The sequence below is a fragment of the Sminthopsis crassicaudata genome, chromosome 3 (genome assembly GCF_048593235.1).
Source record: "Sminthopsis crassicaudata isolate SCR6 chromosome 3, ASM4859323v1, whole genome shotgun sequence".
Taxonomy (NCBI): domain Eukaryota; kingdom Metazoa; phylum Chordata; class Mammalia; order Dasyuromorphia; family Dasyuridae; genus Sminthopsis; species Sminthopsis crassicaudata.
Window position 1 is genome coordinate 584,491,842 of NC_133619.1, and position 19,762 is coordinate 584,511,603.

The 19,762-nt window shown below is 34.8% G+C and overlaps 2 protein-coding genes and 1 pseudogene across 2 annotated transcripts; 2 read left to right on the top strand and 1 right to left on the bottom strand.

Moving 5' to 3' along the window:
• Positions 1-4,408: 4,408 nt before the first annotated feature.
• Positions 4,409-5,333, top strand: LOC141562504 (olfactory receptor 52E4-like; annotated as a pseudogene).
• A 7,723-nt stretch (positions 5,334-13,056) lies between these two features.
• On the top strand, positions 13,057-14,007 carry LOC141562506 (olfactory receptor 56A3-like). The gene has a single exon (XM_074302528.1). The coding sequence runs from the start codon at positions 13,057-13,059 to the stop codon at positions 14,005-14,007; it is 951 nt and encodes a 316-aa protein (XP_074158629.1).
• A 4,214-nt stretch (positions 14,008-18,221) lies between these two features.
• On the bottom strand, positions 18,222-19,169 carry LOC141559949 (olfactory receptor 52E8-like). The gene has a single exon (XM_074297603.1). The coding sequence runs from the start codon at positions 19,158-19,160 to the stop codon at positions 18,222-18,224; it is 939 nt and encodes a 312-aa protein (XP_074153704.1). The 5' UTR covers positions 19,161-19,169.
• Between the last annotated feature and the right edge of the window lie 593 nt (positions 19,170-19,762).

Genomic DNA, 19,762 nt, shown 5'->3' on the forward strand with positions numbered 1-19,762 from the left:
TGGAGAACTGAAAAAGAACTTTAAAAATCAAGTAAGAGAAATTGAGGAAAAATTAGAGAAAGAATTGAGAGAGATGCAAAAGTAAATACTAAAAACAAATGAGAATAAGAATGCTTTAAAAAGCAAAATTAGTCTATTGGAAAAGGAGGTTCAAAAGCACACTGAGGAAAATCTTAAAAAATAGAATCAAGCAAATGGAAGCTAATGACTTTATGAGAAATCAAGATACAATAAAGCTTAACAAGTGAAAAAATAGGAAAACATAAGAACTATCTCATTGCAAAAAAAAAAAAAAACTGACTTGGAAAACAGATCTAGGAGAGATGATTTTAAAATTACTGGTTTACCTGAAAGTCATGATCAACAAAAGAGCCTGGATATTATGTTTCTCTTTTTCTCTCTATTCATTTGCCTTTAAAAAATATTAAATTTTTTTTTAATTTTTAAAGCATACTCATACATAATATTCCACATTAGTCCTCACAAAACGTTGTATTCCAAATGTTTTCATTCCCTTTCTCTCTACATGTTAAACACATGCAATTCTTCTATATATATTTCCATAATTATCATGCTGCACAACAAAAATCAGATCAAAAATAAAAAATGAGAAAGAAAACAAAATGCAAGCAAGCTTCAACATAAAAGTGAAAATAATATGTTGTGATCCACACTCAGTCCTCATAGTCATCTCTCTGGTTGTAGATGGCTCTCTTCATCACGAGATCATTGGAACTGGCCTGAAATACTCTGATGTTGTAAAGAGGCACTAGACATCATCATTTAAGAAATTATCAAAGCAAACTATCCTAACATTCTAGAACCAGAGGGTAAAATAGAAATTGAAAAAATGTACCAATCACCTCCTGAAAGAGACCCCAAAATGAAAGCACTCAGCTTATTATGGCCAAATGTCTGTACTCCCAGGTTAGAGAGAAAATATTACAAACATCCAGAAAGAAACAATTCAAGTATAGTGAAGCCACAGTCAGGATAAAGCAAGATTTACCAACTTCCACATTAAAGCCCTGGAGGCCTTGGAATATGATATTCTGGAGAACTATGGAGCTAAAATTGAAACTAAGAATTACCTACCTAGCAAAACCAAGTATACACCATCAGAGGAAAAGGTGGTCATTCAATGAAACAAGATTTTCAAGCATTCATGATGAACAGACCAGAGCTTAACAGAAAATTTAATTTTCAAATACAGGGCTCTAGAGAAGCATAAGGATGTAATTAGGAAAGTGATATCACAAGGGACTTAATAAAGTTTATCTGTTTACATTCCTACATGAGAGAATGATACTTATAACCCATTAGAATGTTCTCATTATTATGGCAATTAAGAGTACATATAGACAGAGGGCACAGGTGTGAGTCAAATGAAGGGATGATGTTTTTTTTAATGATGAAATTAGGGGGTGACAGTGGAATAAGTTGACAGAATAGGAAAGGGAGAAGTAGAATGATGCAAATTATCTTCCACACAAAAATGAGGCAAGAAAAAGCTTTTACAATGGAGGGGAAAAGAAATGAGAGCATGAGTGAACTTTATTACTCTCATCAGAATTGACTCAAATAAGAAATAACATATATACTGAATAGGAGTATAGAAATCTATTTTACCCTGGAGGGAAACAGGAGGGAAATGGCATATAGGAAGGGTAATAAAAGAAAAGGCGTGCTGGGGAAGAAAATGCTAAGTAGCAAAACACTTCGGAGGAGGGACAGGGTTAAAGCAGAGAGGGAATAAATGGGGGGAAATACAATTAGCAATCTAAGTGTAAAAAACTTCAAAGAGAATTTCTCTTGTTATAGACCAGAACTCTATATTTGAAACAAGAATTCTTATAAGGTGCTAACTCAGTGGAATTGATAAGACAATGGCTATCTAGTTTAGCATGGTGATTAATAGTTCTCTAGTCCAGTACATGTACTTAGTACTTAATATAGTTCCACAAAATTGACACCTATTCTACAAGATTCACACCTATGACAATATAATTAGAATAAAGCATATAAGCTGGGACAAACTCAGTCAGATTCATTCTATCATCCACCTTTGTGGTGGCTGAAGACTGAAGTACAAGCCCTCAGACTCAGAGAGCCAGATTCATTCACTTCATCTCACACCAACATGATGGCTGGCCTCCTGCACTTGTCCCGCTGAGACCAAGGCCTGTCTGAAAGGCTCTCCAGAAAGCTGCCCAGCCCCAGGCAAGGAGACAATAAAGAATTTGGACTTTAACATCTGGCTATTCTTGTGGTGATTACTCTGCTGAAACAAAGGCTGCTCCCAAGACCTCCAGAAAACCAACCAGAACATTACATAAACACAGAGGGAATTGCATCAAATTTATATAAAATAAGAGGAAGGCCTCAATAGATAAAAAGATAAGATCTATGCCCAAAGAATTGCAAATTCATGTACAGCCTTTGAACTAACAACACTTCTATTGAACAAGAATACTAAAAAAAATTGGAAAAAATAGCAAAAAATAAAAATAAAAAGGGAAATGACCTAAATGTACAAAAAAATATATTAATAGTAACTTTCTTCTCAGAACAAAAAAAAAAGAAAAGAAAAGAAAAGAAATTGAGGGGGTACCTATCAATTGGGTAATGAATGATTCAATAAACTGTGGTATGTGTTTGTGATGCAATATTATTGTTCTCTGGGAAATGACTGTTATGCTCAGTAGTGCAATAATCCACAACTACTCTGGAGGTCTTTTGATGAAAAATCCTATCCATATCCAGAAAAATAACTTGTTTGATCTGAATACAGATTGAAGCATTCACTATTTCTTTATCTCTTTCTTTTTAACTTAAGTTTCCTTGAGGGTTTTTATTTTCATTGGGAGAGAAGATCTAGGTTTTCTTTCTCAACTTGACTCTTATGGAAATATTTTGCATAACTTCACGTGTTGTTTCTTATTTGTGGATGGAAATAAGGAAGAGAACTCGGAACTAAAAAATCTTAAAAAGAAATGTAAAAAGAATTATTTTGAATGTAACTGAAAAAAATATTAAATAAATAAATAATTTGAAGGGAAAAAAATCTTTTCCCCAGATATCTCTACCAAATTGTGAATTACCAAAATCAATGACTTTTTAAAAAATACATCTTCCCTTGAATGGATGTCCATCAGTTGGAGAATGGTTGGGTAAATTGTGGTATATGAAGGTTATGGAATATTATTGCTCTGTAAGAAATGACCAGCAGGAGGAATACAGAGAGGCCTGGAGAGACTTAAATCAACTGATGCTGAGTGAAATGAGCAGAACCAGAAGATCACTGTACACTTCAACAACAATACTGTATGAGGATGTATTCTGATGGAAGTGGAAATCTTCAACATAAAGAAGATCCAACTCACTTCCAGTTGATCAATGATGGACAGACGTAGCTACACCCAGAGAAGAAACACTGGGAAGTGAATGTAAATTGTTAGCACTAATATCTGTCTGCCCAGGTTGCATGTACCTTCGGATTCTAATGTTTATTGTGCAACAAGAAAATGATATTCACACACATGTATTGTACCTAGACTATATTGTAACACATGTAAAATGTATGGGATTGCCTGTCATCGGGGGGAGGGAATAGAGGGGGGGGGTAATTTGGAAAAATGAATACAAGGGATAATATTATAAAAAATATATATATAATAAAAAAATTTAAAAAAAAATACATCTTCCTTGTCCTCTCTGTATTATCTGACACTGTTCACTACCCCCTCTTTCTAAGTAATCTCTCTTCTCACTTCTGAGATAATATTCCCTTCTACTTGTGCTATCTCTTTAGATTCATTGTATATTTTCTTCTGATTCCTTTTCCTGAAACCATAAACAGAAATGGACATTGCTGAAGTTTCTGTCTTCTATGTAGACCCTTTCCTATAGATATCTGAGTTACTCCCATGGTATCAACAGTCACTTCTCTATGAAAATATAAGGAATTATTATTTTAAATTAATTAGTCCTTATAAAATATTTGTTACATGGAATTCAACCTCAAGTGGACTGAACCTAGGATTCTTCCAAATAAAGGAAAAAAGAGAAAAAAAAGGTACATTGATAGTTCCTTGATTGCATCTAGAAATATAGAATTTTGAGAGTCTTTCCTTAGGAAGAAAAAGGGGGAGGGAAACGATGTCCTTTGTTTTTTTTTTGTTTTGTTTTGTTTTGTTTTGTTTTTTGTTTTGTTTTGTTTTTTTTGGTTGTTGTTGTTTTTGTAATGATCAAAATCTAAGCTTAGAATGTGTGTGTGTGTGTGTGTGTGTGTGTGTGTGTGTGTGTGTGTGTGTGTTTGTATTTTTCCCTCCACATCAGCCCATCAATAAGAAGTACACCAAAGCTTGTCAGGATGTCTCACCCCAAAAATACTTAAACCAAACCCTCTTCCTTCCTTGATGGGTATTCCAGGGCTAGAAGCTGCCCATATCTGGATTGGCTTCCCTTTTGGTTCTGTGTACCTAATTGCACTTTTAGGAAACTGCACCATTCTGTTTGTAATGCAAACTGAGAAGAGTCTTCACCAAACCATGTTCTATTTCCTGGTTATGTTAGCTATAATTGACCTTGGCCTGTCAACAGCCACCATTCCCAAGATGATGAGGATATTATTGTTTCATCTGAGAGAAATAAGTGTAGCAGGCTGTGTTGACCAAATGTTCTTTGCTAACAACTTTACCACCATAGAGTCAGCAGTGCTTTTGGCCATGGCTTTTGATCGTTATGTAGCCATCTGCCATCCTTTCAAGTATGCCTGCATCCTGACCAATAAGACCATTGGAGCAATTGCAGGTTTTCATAATCAAGTTCCTGTTTTTCACTCTTCCCTTAATTTATATTGTAATGAGGCTACCATTCTGTGATTCCTATCACATTTTTCACACCTACTCTGAACACATAGGCATTACCAAGTTGGCTTGTTTCAGCATCAAAGTCAATATTATTTATGGTTTGGTTGTTATTTGGATAGTATTTATGGATGTGATTCTTATTGGTGTTTCCTACATCAGGATACTCCAGGCTGTTTTTCGCCTTCCATCCCAAAATGCTTGGCTCAAGGCCATGAACACTTGTAGCTCCCACTTCTGTGTTATGTTTGCCTTCTATACTCTCGCCTTATTCTCCTTCCTCATTCACAGGTTTGGCATCACTACATTCATATCCTCTTGGCCAACTTATATGTTGTGGTCCCACTTGCTCTCAACCCCATTATCTACAGTGTCAGAACCAATCAGATTAGAGAGCATGTCTTCCAAATCTTCATCAAAATGTTATTGATATCCTCTAAGTTGAGCTTTACTAAACTGAACTAAGAAGTTCCATCATTACTCACACAGCATAATGTCAGAACAAAGCTATCTAAAAGCAGGGATGGCATAATGAAACAGTAAACATGTTAGTCTCATCTTTTTATTTATGTTGGTTGTGTTATGTAATCATGCTTTGTTGGTTATCTTTAAGGCAAAAAGTGACTTACTTCAATATGTTGAAATACTTTTATCTAGATACAGAGAAGCAAATAAGATAATACTTTCAGAGTTCTATTTTACCAAAGAAATTTGTGACTTTATATTTTTCCTATTGCATTTCCCTTGGCTTTTGCCTATGTTTTGGGGGGAAAATGAATCACACATAAGTTGGAAAAACAGGTGGAACAGTGACTAGAGTTGAAAATAGCAAAATCTATATTCAAATCTTGCCTCACATACTTATGAGGTCTGGAACTCTAGGCAAACTACTAAAACTCCCTCATTGACAATTTCCTCATCTGTAAAATGGGGGATAATAATAGCACCTAGCTCAGGAATGTTGTTATGATAACCAAATGGACATGAATAAATGTGAAGTGAAATTATCAGAACTTGGGGAAATAAGTATAATAAATATGATATTGTAAAGTCAGACAACTTTGAGAAAATTGGTCAGCAGAATGATCAACACAATTCCAAGAGATTCATGATGAAACTGGCTGTACTTGAGATAAACACATGATAGAATCAGAGTGCTCATTAAATCTTACTTTTTTTGGGAGGGTGACACAGCTAATGTGGAAATTATTTTGGTTTGACACAAATATTTATAAAAATTAAGAAAAGTGAGGTAGAAAGAAACTAATTTATAACTGAAAATAAAATAAAATTGAATTTTAAAAAGCAAAAAAGAAAACCAAAATGAGATAACATCTACAAAGTACTTGACAAACCTTAAAGTTCCAGGTAAATAATAGCGAATATTACAGGATCATAGACTGAGTCAGTAGGTTATATAGCAACCACTGAAATCAAACAACTCATTTTCCAGGTGAAGAAACTAAGATATAGAATTTAAATGATTCATTTAGTGATGCATAGTTAAAGTTTCTCAGATAAGTTTCAAACTAAGATATTTCTGACATATTATTATTATTATTTTCCAAGTAAGAGAAATAGCTTGATTAGTTTGTCATTTTCTTTTCAAGGGTGTCTTCAAGAGGGATAATGGGAAGGTTTAGTCCTTATGGAATTTTTTTCTGGAAAAAAATATTAGAAAGATCAAGATACAATCAAAAACTCATAGATCAGGAAATCAAATATGATTCATATAAAAACTGAGTACAATTACAGTTTTTAGACCTATACAAGCTAAAGTTTGTCCCTCTTCTTGATGGTAATTGTGGCCTAAAGAATAGAGTCTCAGACTAAGTATGAGTTCTAATCATACATATGAACATAGCCAAGTAATTCTATAAAATCAAAGAGTTCTACTCAAAAGCCATTAAGGTTGTTTTTTCTAATTTTAGATTTAATGCTTTGTTTTTATGCCGTAGTAACAGTAGCAAATACAGCCATATATCTATAAAAGACCAAGAATGAGCTTAGTTCATACATCGGATATATTCTGCCCCCTCTTGCAATTGTTCTAGAACAATTGCCTGTATTTAGAGGGGAAATATGAGTTAAAGACCGGAAAGTAGTTTGTATAATGAGAAAAAGAACAACATATTGGGAAATGTTAGCATAAAGTTGTGGAAAGACCACAAGATATGGAATCAGAGAATGTACATCAAAGTTCTACTTTGATTCTTATTATCTTTATGACTTTGGAGTTTCCTGTGTTATTTGGATCAAATATTATCCACATGTCATTGTATTTCTAAGTTATAATCCTGGCTCTGACATTATGGGAAATCTTGTGTAAAATGACCTTTAGACTAATGTTATCTTTGTTACCCTGGACAAGACACTTTTCCTCATTCACCCTCAGTTTCTCCATCTGTAAAATGAGGATAAAGCACCTATTCTTACAGTATTGTGGTGAAGATTAGGTGAGATAACATGTTAATTACTTTGTAAAATTTAAATGTAATAAAATGTAAATGTTAGCTTTATTCATTACCATCAGCACCCATACCAACATCATCATTATACTGCTACCATCATCATAGTACAAATATTTAGTAGTTTAATTGTACCTCAGACATCAAGTAGAATAGTTATCTTACAAGCACCTGATTTGAAAAGATTCCTGGACCTGAAATCAGAATGACTTAAAGTCAAATATAACCTCATATTTTCTAGCCCTGTATTTACTATTTTTACTAGTTTTCTGTAACCTGAAACAAGTCACTTCACCTTTATCTGCCTCAGTTTCCTCAATTGTAAAATAGAAATAGCAATAATATTCCTGTCTTATTAGGGAAATGAATGAAATACTGAGGAAGAGGGTTTGGCCCTACAACTACATTTCCAAAATTGAGTCAAGATTTCCATGATTTGGAAGTAAAAGTGACCAATAAAAGCAAAAAGAATTTAATTCCATCTATAATTTCTGTGAGGGGGTTTATCTATCATACTATTTTTGTTGTTATCTTAAGCCATCCTCCCATTGGGTATCAATGAGGTGCAAGTGCTGCTATATTCAAGAGGAAGAAATTGAACAATGAATTAATTTATGACAAATTTTAATCAATTATAAAATTGTTTATCAAAAATAAAATTTTGATATTCCTCCTACCTTCCTCTCCTATCAGGGTCTTTGGGGAGTTGGTCTATGCCCTACATTTCAGACCATAGGAAACCACAGCATAAAGACACAGTCTTAGGGGAGCTATGATTCCAATATAAACTCTAGTTCTTTGGGGCAAGCAAGGCACAATGTTCAGTAAAGCAAATAGAGAGTAATTGCTAACCTATGGGAGACCTGCCTCTGTTGTGCTGAGTAAGTCTGATCCTGCTTTAGCCTGAGATCCACGAGCAATTGTGAAACTAGTAAAATTTATTTTGGGAACCTCTTCTCCCTTCTTTCTACTTTCTTTTCTGTCATTCACTGTTCTACCTATGCTTCCAACCAAGGTTAGCCTGAATCCAACCAGAATGAGATACATGTGTTAAATGCATACCTACCAAAATGTGAGATTAAATTTATCAGCGACACCAATCTCTAGAGCAATTTTAATTTTAAAATGAAAATCTTATGGTTTAAAATAGATCATCTCTAAGGCCTTTTTTCTATTGTGAGTTTTTATGACACATTGATGTGCAAAAGATAATGTTAAAACAAAGAATTGGGAAGCAGTATAGGAGAGAGAAAACATTACTGAACTTGAAATCACAGAAACTGAATTGGAATTCACATTTTTTTAAATCTGTAGAGCCTTGGACAGATTTTTGTATCACTAAAACCTAGTATGGAATATTGTAAATAACAAAAAACAAATGTGTGTTAAATAAATTGATTGGAAACAGGCTTTACCTGAACTAAAGATTTTGGCCAACAAAGTCAAGCATGTAGATGAAAAGGACTTCAGCTTTGCATTATTCTTTTCTTTTAAGTTGGATATTATCAGACTTGATATATGGGAGTTACCTTTCAGGGGTAAATGCTACAGGATAAGAATGAGTGGGAATGGACATTCAGGGTTAAGACCATAAAGGAACCTCAGAATTCGTATGGCTAAATAATGCCAGCCTCCTTTGGTATTTTGATGTAGATCCTATCCCCAAGCTTGTAGATATAGCTTGAGAGACTAGAAAGAGTCTTAGCTTGGAGACATTTAACCTATTTGCTAAAAAATTTTCTTGACTAGGAAAAAAAAAATTCATTTGATCAATTCTCCAGCTCCCCGCAGTTTCTTGAACTTTGTTTAAATCTCTGATATTTTCTATGCAGTGGCAGTGTCCCTTTTTACTTTCTTTTTGCTTGGAGCTGTTTGGAAAATATTATTATTTTCTCTTTCCAATCAATCTCTTTCATTTCCTTCTATTTTATTTAATGTATGAATCCTACTCTATTCTTAATACTTTGCTCATTCAACTGTCTTCTCACTTCTAAGATTCTCCCACTACTCCATTTCTATTTTGACAAAAACTCTGGCCCTTTAGCATACTATTTACCTCATCTTATTACCTAAAATAAATTTCTTTTAGGCTGACATTTCATTCACCCACTGGGATAGAAAAACAGCAGTGATTTGTTAAGGAGCATATTTTCAAGCAACAGCTCTACAATCTTAACTTTCTATACCCAGAGTGTTTATCACAGTACTTGATATAGTAGATACATGTTAAGTTCTTATTGACTTCCTCATAACTAAATAAGGTCAAAATGGAGACATGATTTGGGCAAAAATTATGATTTAAATAAATTAAGAGAGCAAGGGATCATTTACCTATCAGATCTCTGGAGAAGTGAGAAATTTATGACCAAAAAAGAACTAGAGAACATTAGGAAAGTTCAATGAACAACTTTGATTACATTAAACTAAAAAGGTTTTGTGCAAACAAAACCAACAGAAACAAGATTTAAAAGGGAATTGCAAAGTTGGGAAAAAGTCTTTAAAGCCACTATTTTTGATAAAAAGTCTCATTTCAAAAATATACAAGGAACAATCAAATTTATAAGAATATAAGCCATTCCCCAACTGATAAATGGTCAAATGATATGAAAAGACAATTTTCAGAAGAGGAAATTAATATATAGTCATATGAAAAAATGCTCTAAATTACTCTTGATTAGAGAAATGCTAATTAAAACAATTCTGAGAAATCACCTTATACCTCTCAGGTCGACTAAGATAACTGGAAAAAATAATGATAAATGTTGGAGTGGATATGGGAAACCTAGGACATTAATACATTGTTGGTGGTGGTATGAAATGATCCAGCCATTCTAGAGAGTTATCTGAAATTATGCTCAAAGGACTATAAAACTGTGTATACCCTTTGACCCAAAAGTGCCATTACTGGGTCTGTATCCTAAGGAAATCACAAGAGAGATATAGGAACCCACATATTCAATAATATTTGTAGCAATTATTCTTATGGTAGCAAAGAATTGGAAAATGACTAGATGCCCATCAGTCATGGGAATGGCTGAAAAAGCTGTGGTATATGAAAATAATGGAATATTATTGTTGTTTCAAAGCTATCCCAATAGATTTTGGACCAAAAATGCCATCTACATCTACTAAAAGACTGAATGTAAATCAACATATGCTATATTCACTTCTTTTTTTCTGTTTGTTTCTCTCTCTATGTTTTTCCCCCTTTCACTCTGATTTTTCTCTCCCAACATTATTCATACATCAAGGTGTGTTAAAATAAGCAAATAAACAAAAATGCTTATTTCCTTGATTGCATGCATTGTGAAACTGGATGCAGTGGAAAGGCTAGTAGAATTGGAGTCATAGAACTAGGATATGAATTTATTGTTGTTCTTCATGAGCCCATCTGAGGTTTTCTTGGCAAGTAATATTATAGTGTTTTGTCATTCCCTTCTCCAGCTCACATTACAGATGAGAAAATTGAGGCAAAAGATTTCAATGAATTTCCTAGCCTCACACAGTGAAATCCTGAAACAGGATTTGAACTCAGGAAGATGAATCTTCCTGATGCCAGGGTTGGCTCTCTATCCACTGTGCCATCTATCTGCCAAGAATGTGAATAAGGGGCATTGTCACCTATATGCCTTTCTTTGGTCAAGTCATTCTTTATATCTTGATTTTCTCATACATAACATGAAAAGGCTAGATTAGATGTCCCAAAAGAGGAGATTTCCCTTAAAGCTCTAAAATATATGATTCTCTCTCTCTCTCTCTCCCTCCCTCTCTCTCTCTCTCTCTCTCTCTCTCTCTCTCTCTCTCTCTCTCTCTCTCTCTCTCTCTCTCTCTCTCTCTCTCCCTCCCTCTCTCTCTCTCTCTCTCTCTCTCTCTCTCTCTCTCTCTCTCTCTCTCTCTCTCTCTCTCTCTCTCTCTCTCTCTCTCTTTCTCCATACATATATATATATGTAGATGGTGGATGTATGGATCAATCTCATGAAGCAAACAAACAATCTGAGAAAAAGCTTCAGTTCTTTTTCACTTTTCCTTTCCAGATGACTTTGTCATTAACTTTAACATTAGCTAAAATTATATGCAAGTATATAGCTGTCAATTAAGTATTAGTCACCCTATTTTAAAAAAAACTGGAGTATTTTTAATTTACACACCTTTCTTTTTTATCCTGAATACTCTTGAAATTAATTATTTTTATTTTGCCTTGTGTGGCAACCAACTATTCTCCTATAGAGATCCTATAGAGATCTCAAACTAGAGATACATCTTCACCTCAAATGTATTTACAAATTCTTATATTTCTTCTTTTTTGAGGAAAATGGGGTTGTGATTTACCCAGGAACAAACAGCTAGTATATGAGCCAGGTTTGAATTCAGGTCCTCCTGACTACAAGGCTTGTCAGATTCTTATATTTCAAATTAATGGTGCCAGACAGGATATTTGCAGATAGCACATAAAGCATGGTACACTTGGTTCATTTTCCAGATTACAAGTTATGAATCTTTTAAATATTTTTCTTAGAAACTTAATAAAATAGAATGAAATAGTTATCAACTTTTTGCACTGTTTTCTGTCTTAGGGTCTGGATTTAATTTTCATTTCTATTCAAATGATTCTCCATACATATTTCTCTTTTGATTTGCTATCCTGCATCACCATCTTTCAATTATAAATTCTAAACTTTTTAAATCAACAAGCCCAATTGAACTCATTCTTTTTCCCTAAAAGCTATGCTTCTTTTGAAATTCCCTATTTCTGTTTATGATATCATCATCTTTCCAGTCATTCAGATTTGCAACTTCAGTGTGATCCTCAAGTCTCCACTATTGAGTCACCCTAACCATCCAGTAAATTTTCAAGTCTAATGGATTCTACCATCTATCTCACCCCATTCTTTTGACTACTAGGTCCCCCTCTTTCACTTAGCCCCTGATTGTGTTTCACCTGTGTTATTGTAACAGGAGCTGACTCAAATCTTCCTTCTCTTAAATCATTCTCCTCAAATTATCAAAATGCTTTTCTTAAAGCATTTGTCTGACTATATTTCTCCCCATTCAACAAATTGCCTATTACCTATAGAATCAAATATAAACCACTCTATGGTCAATTAATATATCCTTCACAATCTGGTTCCAATATATTTATTCTGCCCCTTTATATATTTTTCCTTGTTTCAGCTAAGCAGGAGTTTTTACTTCTCATACAGAACATCATTTTTTGCCTCTGTTTCTTTGCATGATTTATGCTGTATGCCTAATGTGCCCTTATGCTTGATAGAATCCTTAATTTATAAATACTAACTCTTACATTATTGATCTTCCCAATTTATGGTATTTTCCACCCTCCCCCATTACTTATTATTAAACATATGTATGTGTATGTGGATTTTATGTATATTACACATAATGTATGTATATGTTTGTAAACACACATGCATTTACAAAGATATGCATGTGCATAAACATATGCATTTATATATATGTGAATAATAGTAGGCTGAGATTAATACTTTAGATAAAGACTCTATAGATTCTTTTAAGAAGTTATGTATTCACATACTCATGTACTTTCTCCCCCAACAGAATGTTCCTTCTTGAAGGCAAGGACTTTCATTTCTTTTTTTATATACTCAGCACTCATAACTGATTGATTCCTTGCTTGTTCTCTAGGCTTTTACAATTTATTCATTAACTTTTTTCCTTTTCCCATAAGAACTCAGAAGACTATGCACCACCTACTTTCTGACAATTCTTCTTCCACTGAAGTCTCTGAGTTCCTCCTTAACTGTTTCACCAGGTCTCCAAGTTGGCAGCACTGGCTCTCTTTGCCCCTGAGCCTACTTTTCCTCTTGGCCATGGGGGCCAATGCCACCCTCCTAATCACGATTCGACTGGAGGCCTCTCTGCATGAACCTATGTACTACTTGCTCAGTCTTCTCTCTTTGCTGGACATCGTACTCTGTCTCACTGTCATTCCCAAGGTCCTGCTCATCTTCTGGTTTGACCTCAGACCCATCAGCTTCTTTGCCTGCTTCCTCCAGATGTATATCATGAACTGCTTCCTGGCCATGGAATCTTGTACCTTCTTGATAATGGCATATGATAGATATGTTGCCATCTGCCACCCACTGCGCTACCCATCCATCATTACTGATCAATTTGTTGCCAGGGCTGCCATTTTCATAGTGGCCCGGAATGCTCTTGTCACCGGGCCCATCCCTATTTTCTCAGCTCGGCTACACTACTGTAAGTACAATGTCATTGAGAACTGTATTTGTGCCAACTTGTCAGTATCCAAACTTTCTTGTGATAATATTACACTCAATCGCCTCTACCAATTCATTGCTGGCTGGACTATGCTTGGTTCTGATCTCATCCTCATTTTCCTTTCCTATATATTCATCTTACGTGCTATTCTTCAACTAAAGGCTAAAGGTGCTGCAGTAAAAGCCCTAAGTACATGTGGCTCCCATTTCATCCTCATCCTCTTTTTCAGCACCATACTGCTGGTCTTTGTTCTCACCCATGTAGCCAAGAAGAGAGTTTCTCCTGATGTTCCCATCTTACTCAATGTTCTGCACCATGTGATTCCAGCTGCTCTCAACCCCATTGTCTATGGAGTCAGAACCCAGGAGATCAAACAAGGAATCATGAAGTTAATAAAAAAGGGTGTGTGAAAAAGGAACTTAGGGTGGTTCACTGCATTTGGAGGATAAAATTGTCCAGGATCAAGATTTTAAAAAATAAATAAATAAAGGACTTCTGCTCAGGGCATCTAGGTGGTGCAGTGGATAGAGCACCAGCCCTGAATTCAGGAGGACCAGAGTTCAAATCTGGTCTCAGACACTTAACACTTCCTAGCTGTGTGACCCTGGGCAAGTCACTTAACCACAACTGCCTCAGCAAAAAAAAAAAAAAAAAAAAAAATTCAGCTCTTAAAGTAGTTCTACCCAACGTTGAAACAGAGAGGTATCTATTCTTACTGCTTTTTATTGGACAATTGTCATATTTCCTTGAATTCCACATACTTTCCCTTAAATACATCTTTTCAAACAGAACCCATAGCAAATCTAAATACCTTCTAGTAAATCTTTCAAGTGAGAGAATTCAGTTCCATATCAGGCTTTATAGTAATAAGAATTTTCCTAGACATATTTGGGATTATGAAGAATTTATTTATTTGAAGATTTATCTTACATAACACGGATATGAAGACTTTATATTTCTAAAAACTTGAAAATTTCACCATTTTTACTTGAAAATCAGAAAAGGAGGAGACAATTACTAACTTTAACTACATCTAAATGATAAAAATAAAGATAGATACAACATAACCACTGTGGTAAAGGAAATTCACCTTAATCAGGAAATAGTAATTATTAAAAAATTGTTTTGTGCATTGGCTTTTTTCCCATTTCAACAAATGTATTTTAAGGAGTTTTCTTTAGACCTTTTCTGTTTTCCTTTCCAAACTCCCCTGCAAAATTTTCATTTCCTTTCCTGATTCTTCTTCTAACTCTCTTTTAAGATCCTTTTTCAATTCTTCCAATAGAGTCTTTTTGAGTTGGAGACCAATTTATATCCCACTTTGAGGCTTCATGTGAAGGCATTTTACCTTTAGTGTCCTCAGAATTTCAATTCTGTTCTTCCCTGTCTCCATAATATCTATGATCAGAGTTCTTTTTTTTCCTTTTTGGTCATTTTTTAAAAGGCATAGGGGAGATTGTTCCTAGCTTCTTCTTACTCTGAGACTTGGGGTGCTGCAGGCTCCTCTCTTCTCTCTCCTCACTGGGTCATCCTAGACAAATGTTAGGGTTCAGGAGCTCACTATTTGCCTTTTGTAGTTGCTTTGAAGGTCTCACAACCAGTCTGCTGATCCGCTCACTGGCTTCTGAATCAGGACAAAGTAGACAATACTGCTGTATTTGGGGTAAGAGCCTCCCACTATATTCAATGCATGGGTCTGTCTTCCCTGGGTCTCCCTACACAGCATCTGCACTGGTTCACATCCCCTCTTGCCTGATTGAGACCTTTCCTGGAGTCATTGTGAAATGGGATTTCAAAAATTTCATGAAATACTAGGTAAGATCAAAAAATAAATCTATATAATTTGAGAACTGGGAACCCAGTGAGCACCTAATCTAGCTAATACATAAAAATACATAAAAAGTATGCCCACCTTAACATCTCACCATTTTCATTACATCAATACCATATATGTCTCTTTGTAACTTACATTTCTTGTTCCTAATTCATCTCACTGGATATAAAGAGCAAATCATTTCCTTTCTCTATTTGACAACCATTCAAATTTATTTGAAGATAGATGTTAAGTCCTCTCACTTGTCAAGTCTTTGCATTAGGCTTAGCATTTCCAGTTTGTTCAATTCATTCTAATACATCATCAACTCAAGGTCCTCCTCTATTCTGGTTTCTCACTTCTGGACACATTCCATTTTAATAACATCCTTCTCAAACTATAGGTGAGTTTTTCACTTTGGTCCTAGATTCTACTGGAAAATTTGCATGGAATAAAATACTATCTATAATTAAATTCTGATGACACAAATAAAAATAATTCCAATGAGGAAAAAAGGAGGAAGCTGCCTAAAAAGACTAATATAATGTAAATGGAACTTATTGACCAACTCTCATTTTAAAAGCACATCAATAACAGTTTTAAGTGACACATATAACTGGATTAAAAAAACTGACACAGGTGAAAATAATAAGAGGAATAATAAAGTTTAGAACAAAATAAAAGTAATACAAAATGTTTAAATTGACCAATGGTTGACTTTTTTAAATATTGAAGAAATTGTTTGTGAATAGTTAAAATAAAACAAATAATCACTCCTAGCTAATATGGATATTCATTAAAAATACTGTTATGCAAATGTAATTTTAATACAAGTAATTCCATGTCTTTGTTGCATTACTAAAGTTATTCTTTAGTTCATTTATTTACTTGTATATTTATTCACTGATTCACTAATTAATTTATTTATTCATTTGCTCATTATTTATAAAGTGATTGGTTTAGTTATTTAGAAATTACGAGAATTCCATAAAAATAACATATTTATATTTTAGACTATTTAAAATATCTCCAAAAAATCTTAACAAAATGGAAGGATATAGTCTAAATAGTGATGAAATTCAATCATTGTGGACCTTGGCAATAACCATGGTGTAACAGGAAGCAACAGAATACAATAAAATATTAGGTTTAGAATTAGAGGAGATGGTGGAATTCTAACTCTGTTGATTACTTTGAGACCTTGGCCAAGAGGTTTCACCTACCTTCAATTTCTTCATATACCAAATGTCAACAGTAGAGTCCATGACTTTCTATGGTCCCTTCCCACCCCAAAGCTATGATTTTAAAGGCTATCATGTTGAGGAAAAATTAAACTTTTTTCTGCTTGATTCCAGATGAAACAATGGTCCCACTGAGCACAATGAGTGGTAGTTCTGAGATCCAATACAATGTGAAACACAACTTTCTAATGGTTAGATCCATCTGAACCTAAGATAGGCTGTATCAGAAGGCAGTTTTCTATTCATAGTGTTATAATAGATAACAGCTTGTCAAAGACCATATATAAGAAATGCCCACATAAGTACTGGTAGAATTAATTTCATAAATTACTTCCTATTCTGACATTATATCACTCCATTTTATCACTTGTATTAGAGTGTAACAAAGTGAAGACTATTTGTTCAGATGAGGGAATAGAAAACACAAGTGATAGTGGGAATTAAATGAACCACAGTAACTCCACTTTATGACTCAGTTCTGGAACTAGCACAGTTCTCTTTCTATTCAATTATGGATCTAGTCCAATTTCTGTTTTGTAAGAAAACTTTATTCAATTGTGGGAATTGTGAGAACACCACATTGATATATGTATATAAATATATATATGTATATATATATATGTATATTTTAATCTAGCTCCGCATCCTGGGAAACTATACCAAATATGTCTACTGCTAAGAGACCTAGCTTATGCTTCTGCTGGAAATCCAGACAGATCTAAAGCTTGTTGCAAAAAATTTCCTTTCAATTATACAGGCCAAGCAATACATATGTCCTATATTAAATCTGTTCTCATGTTAGTCAATTAGTTAGTATTCCCAAGTTCTTTTCATTGAATATATCTGTTAGAGATCAGAGGAGCACCCCATTTTTATGTCTGTTTATTCTCCCCATCCCAGCTTGGAAAGTTTCTACTCTTTCCTTCAATTACAAATCAAATTATTTAATCTTGTATCCTGGTTAATTGTTTTATTATAATTAATTCCTTTTGTTTGATTAATTGTTATTAATGCATGAAAATTTATCTCCTCCTGTATTCATGGTCCAGTGCCAAAGCTGTGAAGGGTTTGTCCAGATTTGTTAGGCAATTGTATAATTGTATAATTGTATACCTTTCTTAGTAAATTCATAAGTTTAGACTTTTGTTTCTTCAGTCATTTCATCTTTTACCCTTTACTGCTTGGAAAAAAACCATCCATAAGCCAACCCATTTATATTTATATGCCATCAAAAAGATATGCACATCCATATATAAATATATTATCTATACCCACTAGAAGAGCTTCAAAGTTATTTTTAAAAAATATTTTCATTGATATGGGGTATTCTGGAATGCAAATGCAGGTAGGGAACTTCTTTTCAACTTAGAATATTAGACGGCTGTCTGGGGCACTGAAAGGTGGTCCAAAGTTACGGACCTAGGATGTGAAATTTGTACCCCAATCTTTCCATTTCTGAGATTAGCTCTATATTCACTGTATCACATCATATTTTTTCAGCTTTTAACTGGGCTCATTTTCTGTGGTAGAATAAAGGAAAAGTCCCTGAGACTTCCTTGTCTCTGTCATATTACTCTTTTTTAAAGAAAATCCTCAAAACTCTCTCCCTGATCTGCTTGGTCCTGACACCATAAATGATAGGGTTGAGGGCAGGTGGTACAACTACATAGAGATTGGCCAAGAGAATATGAATGTAATGGGGAATATTGTGGCCAAAACGATGAGTGAGGAAGGAGAAGAGGGCTGGCATGAAGAAGGCTAAGATGACACAGATGTGGGAGCTGCAGGTATTGAGTGCTTTGAGTCGAGCATCCCTGGAGGGGAGGAGGAAGACAGCCCAGAGTATCCTGGCATAGGAGATGATGATCAGAATGACATCCAAAAATAATATAGAGATATTTCCCAAGCCAAAAAAGATATTGACTCTGATATTGGCACAGGCCAATCGAGCCACACCCATATGCTCACAATAAGTGTGGGGTATAACTCTGTGTCCACAGTAAGGGAGTCGAAGCAGGAGAAATACAATAGGAGCTATCATACACAAGCTTCTTAGGAAAACCACCAGAGCAATGAAACCAATGATTTTGTGAGTAAGGATCATAGTGTAACGGAGTGGGTTGCAAATGGCAACATAACGATCAAAAGCCATAGCCAAGAGTACAATGCTCTCCATGACTGTGAAAAAATGGATAAAGAACACTTGGGTGACACAGGCCCCAAAGTCAATAGCCCTCAAGTGAAACCAGAAGATTCCCAGCATCTTGGGAATAGTTGCTGTGGACAAACTCAAGTCAATACCTGACAACATGGCCAGGAAGTAGAACATGGGCTGGTGGAGGCTTCTTTCAGTCTGAATTGCATACAGAATGGTGATATTTCCCATGAGTGCAACCAGGTATAAGGCACAGAAAGGGAAGCCAAGCCAGGTGTGTGCACCTTCAAGACCTGGGATTCCCAGAAGCAGGAAGAAGGAAGGATGGAACTCTGTGTCATTTGAAGAGGACATCTTTCTGAGGTTTACCAAAGATCATGATCACTTCTGAAGCCTCTTCCATCCAGAGTGATAATATACCATCTCTTATTAAAGTCCTAGAGAAATAAAAAAAATAATTTCTATACTTTTAGTATTCAAGAGAATCTAGTAAGAGAAGTATCTCAATCTGCTGTCTTTCTTTATTCCCTTGTATATTTCAGTAGTGTTCTCTTTGTGTTGCCAGAAGGGCCCCCAAACCAGCCAGAGTCCTGTTGTAGGTGAGGACTGAGGAGGCAGGACTCAGCAGGAAGGGTGGAAGCAGGAGTCCATTTTCATGATCAACTCCAAGCACTTATATACCATAGGGTTACATAAGCAAAGTTATCACAGAGTTATCACAGAGCATAAAGTACATACAGAGTACATACAGACTTATCAACTCCTCAGGAAATTGTTTTAGAGATGCAACATGTGGTGATCTATACCTTAATTCTCAAATTAAGTCAGATAGTCCTTGACAAAATCTTGTTATATTTATGATTTCAAGGACACCCTGTATCTGCAGATGCCCAGACATCCTGGTGCGAACTTTCAAGCTTACCCTGTCATTATATATGCCTATATTGATCTCAGGA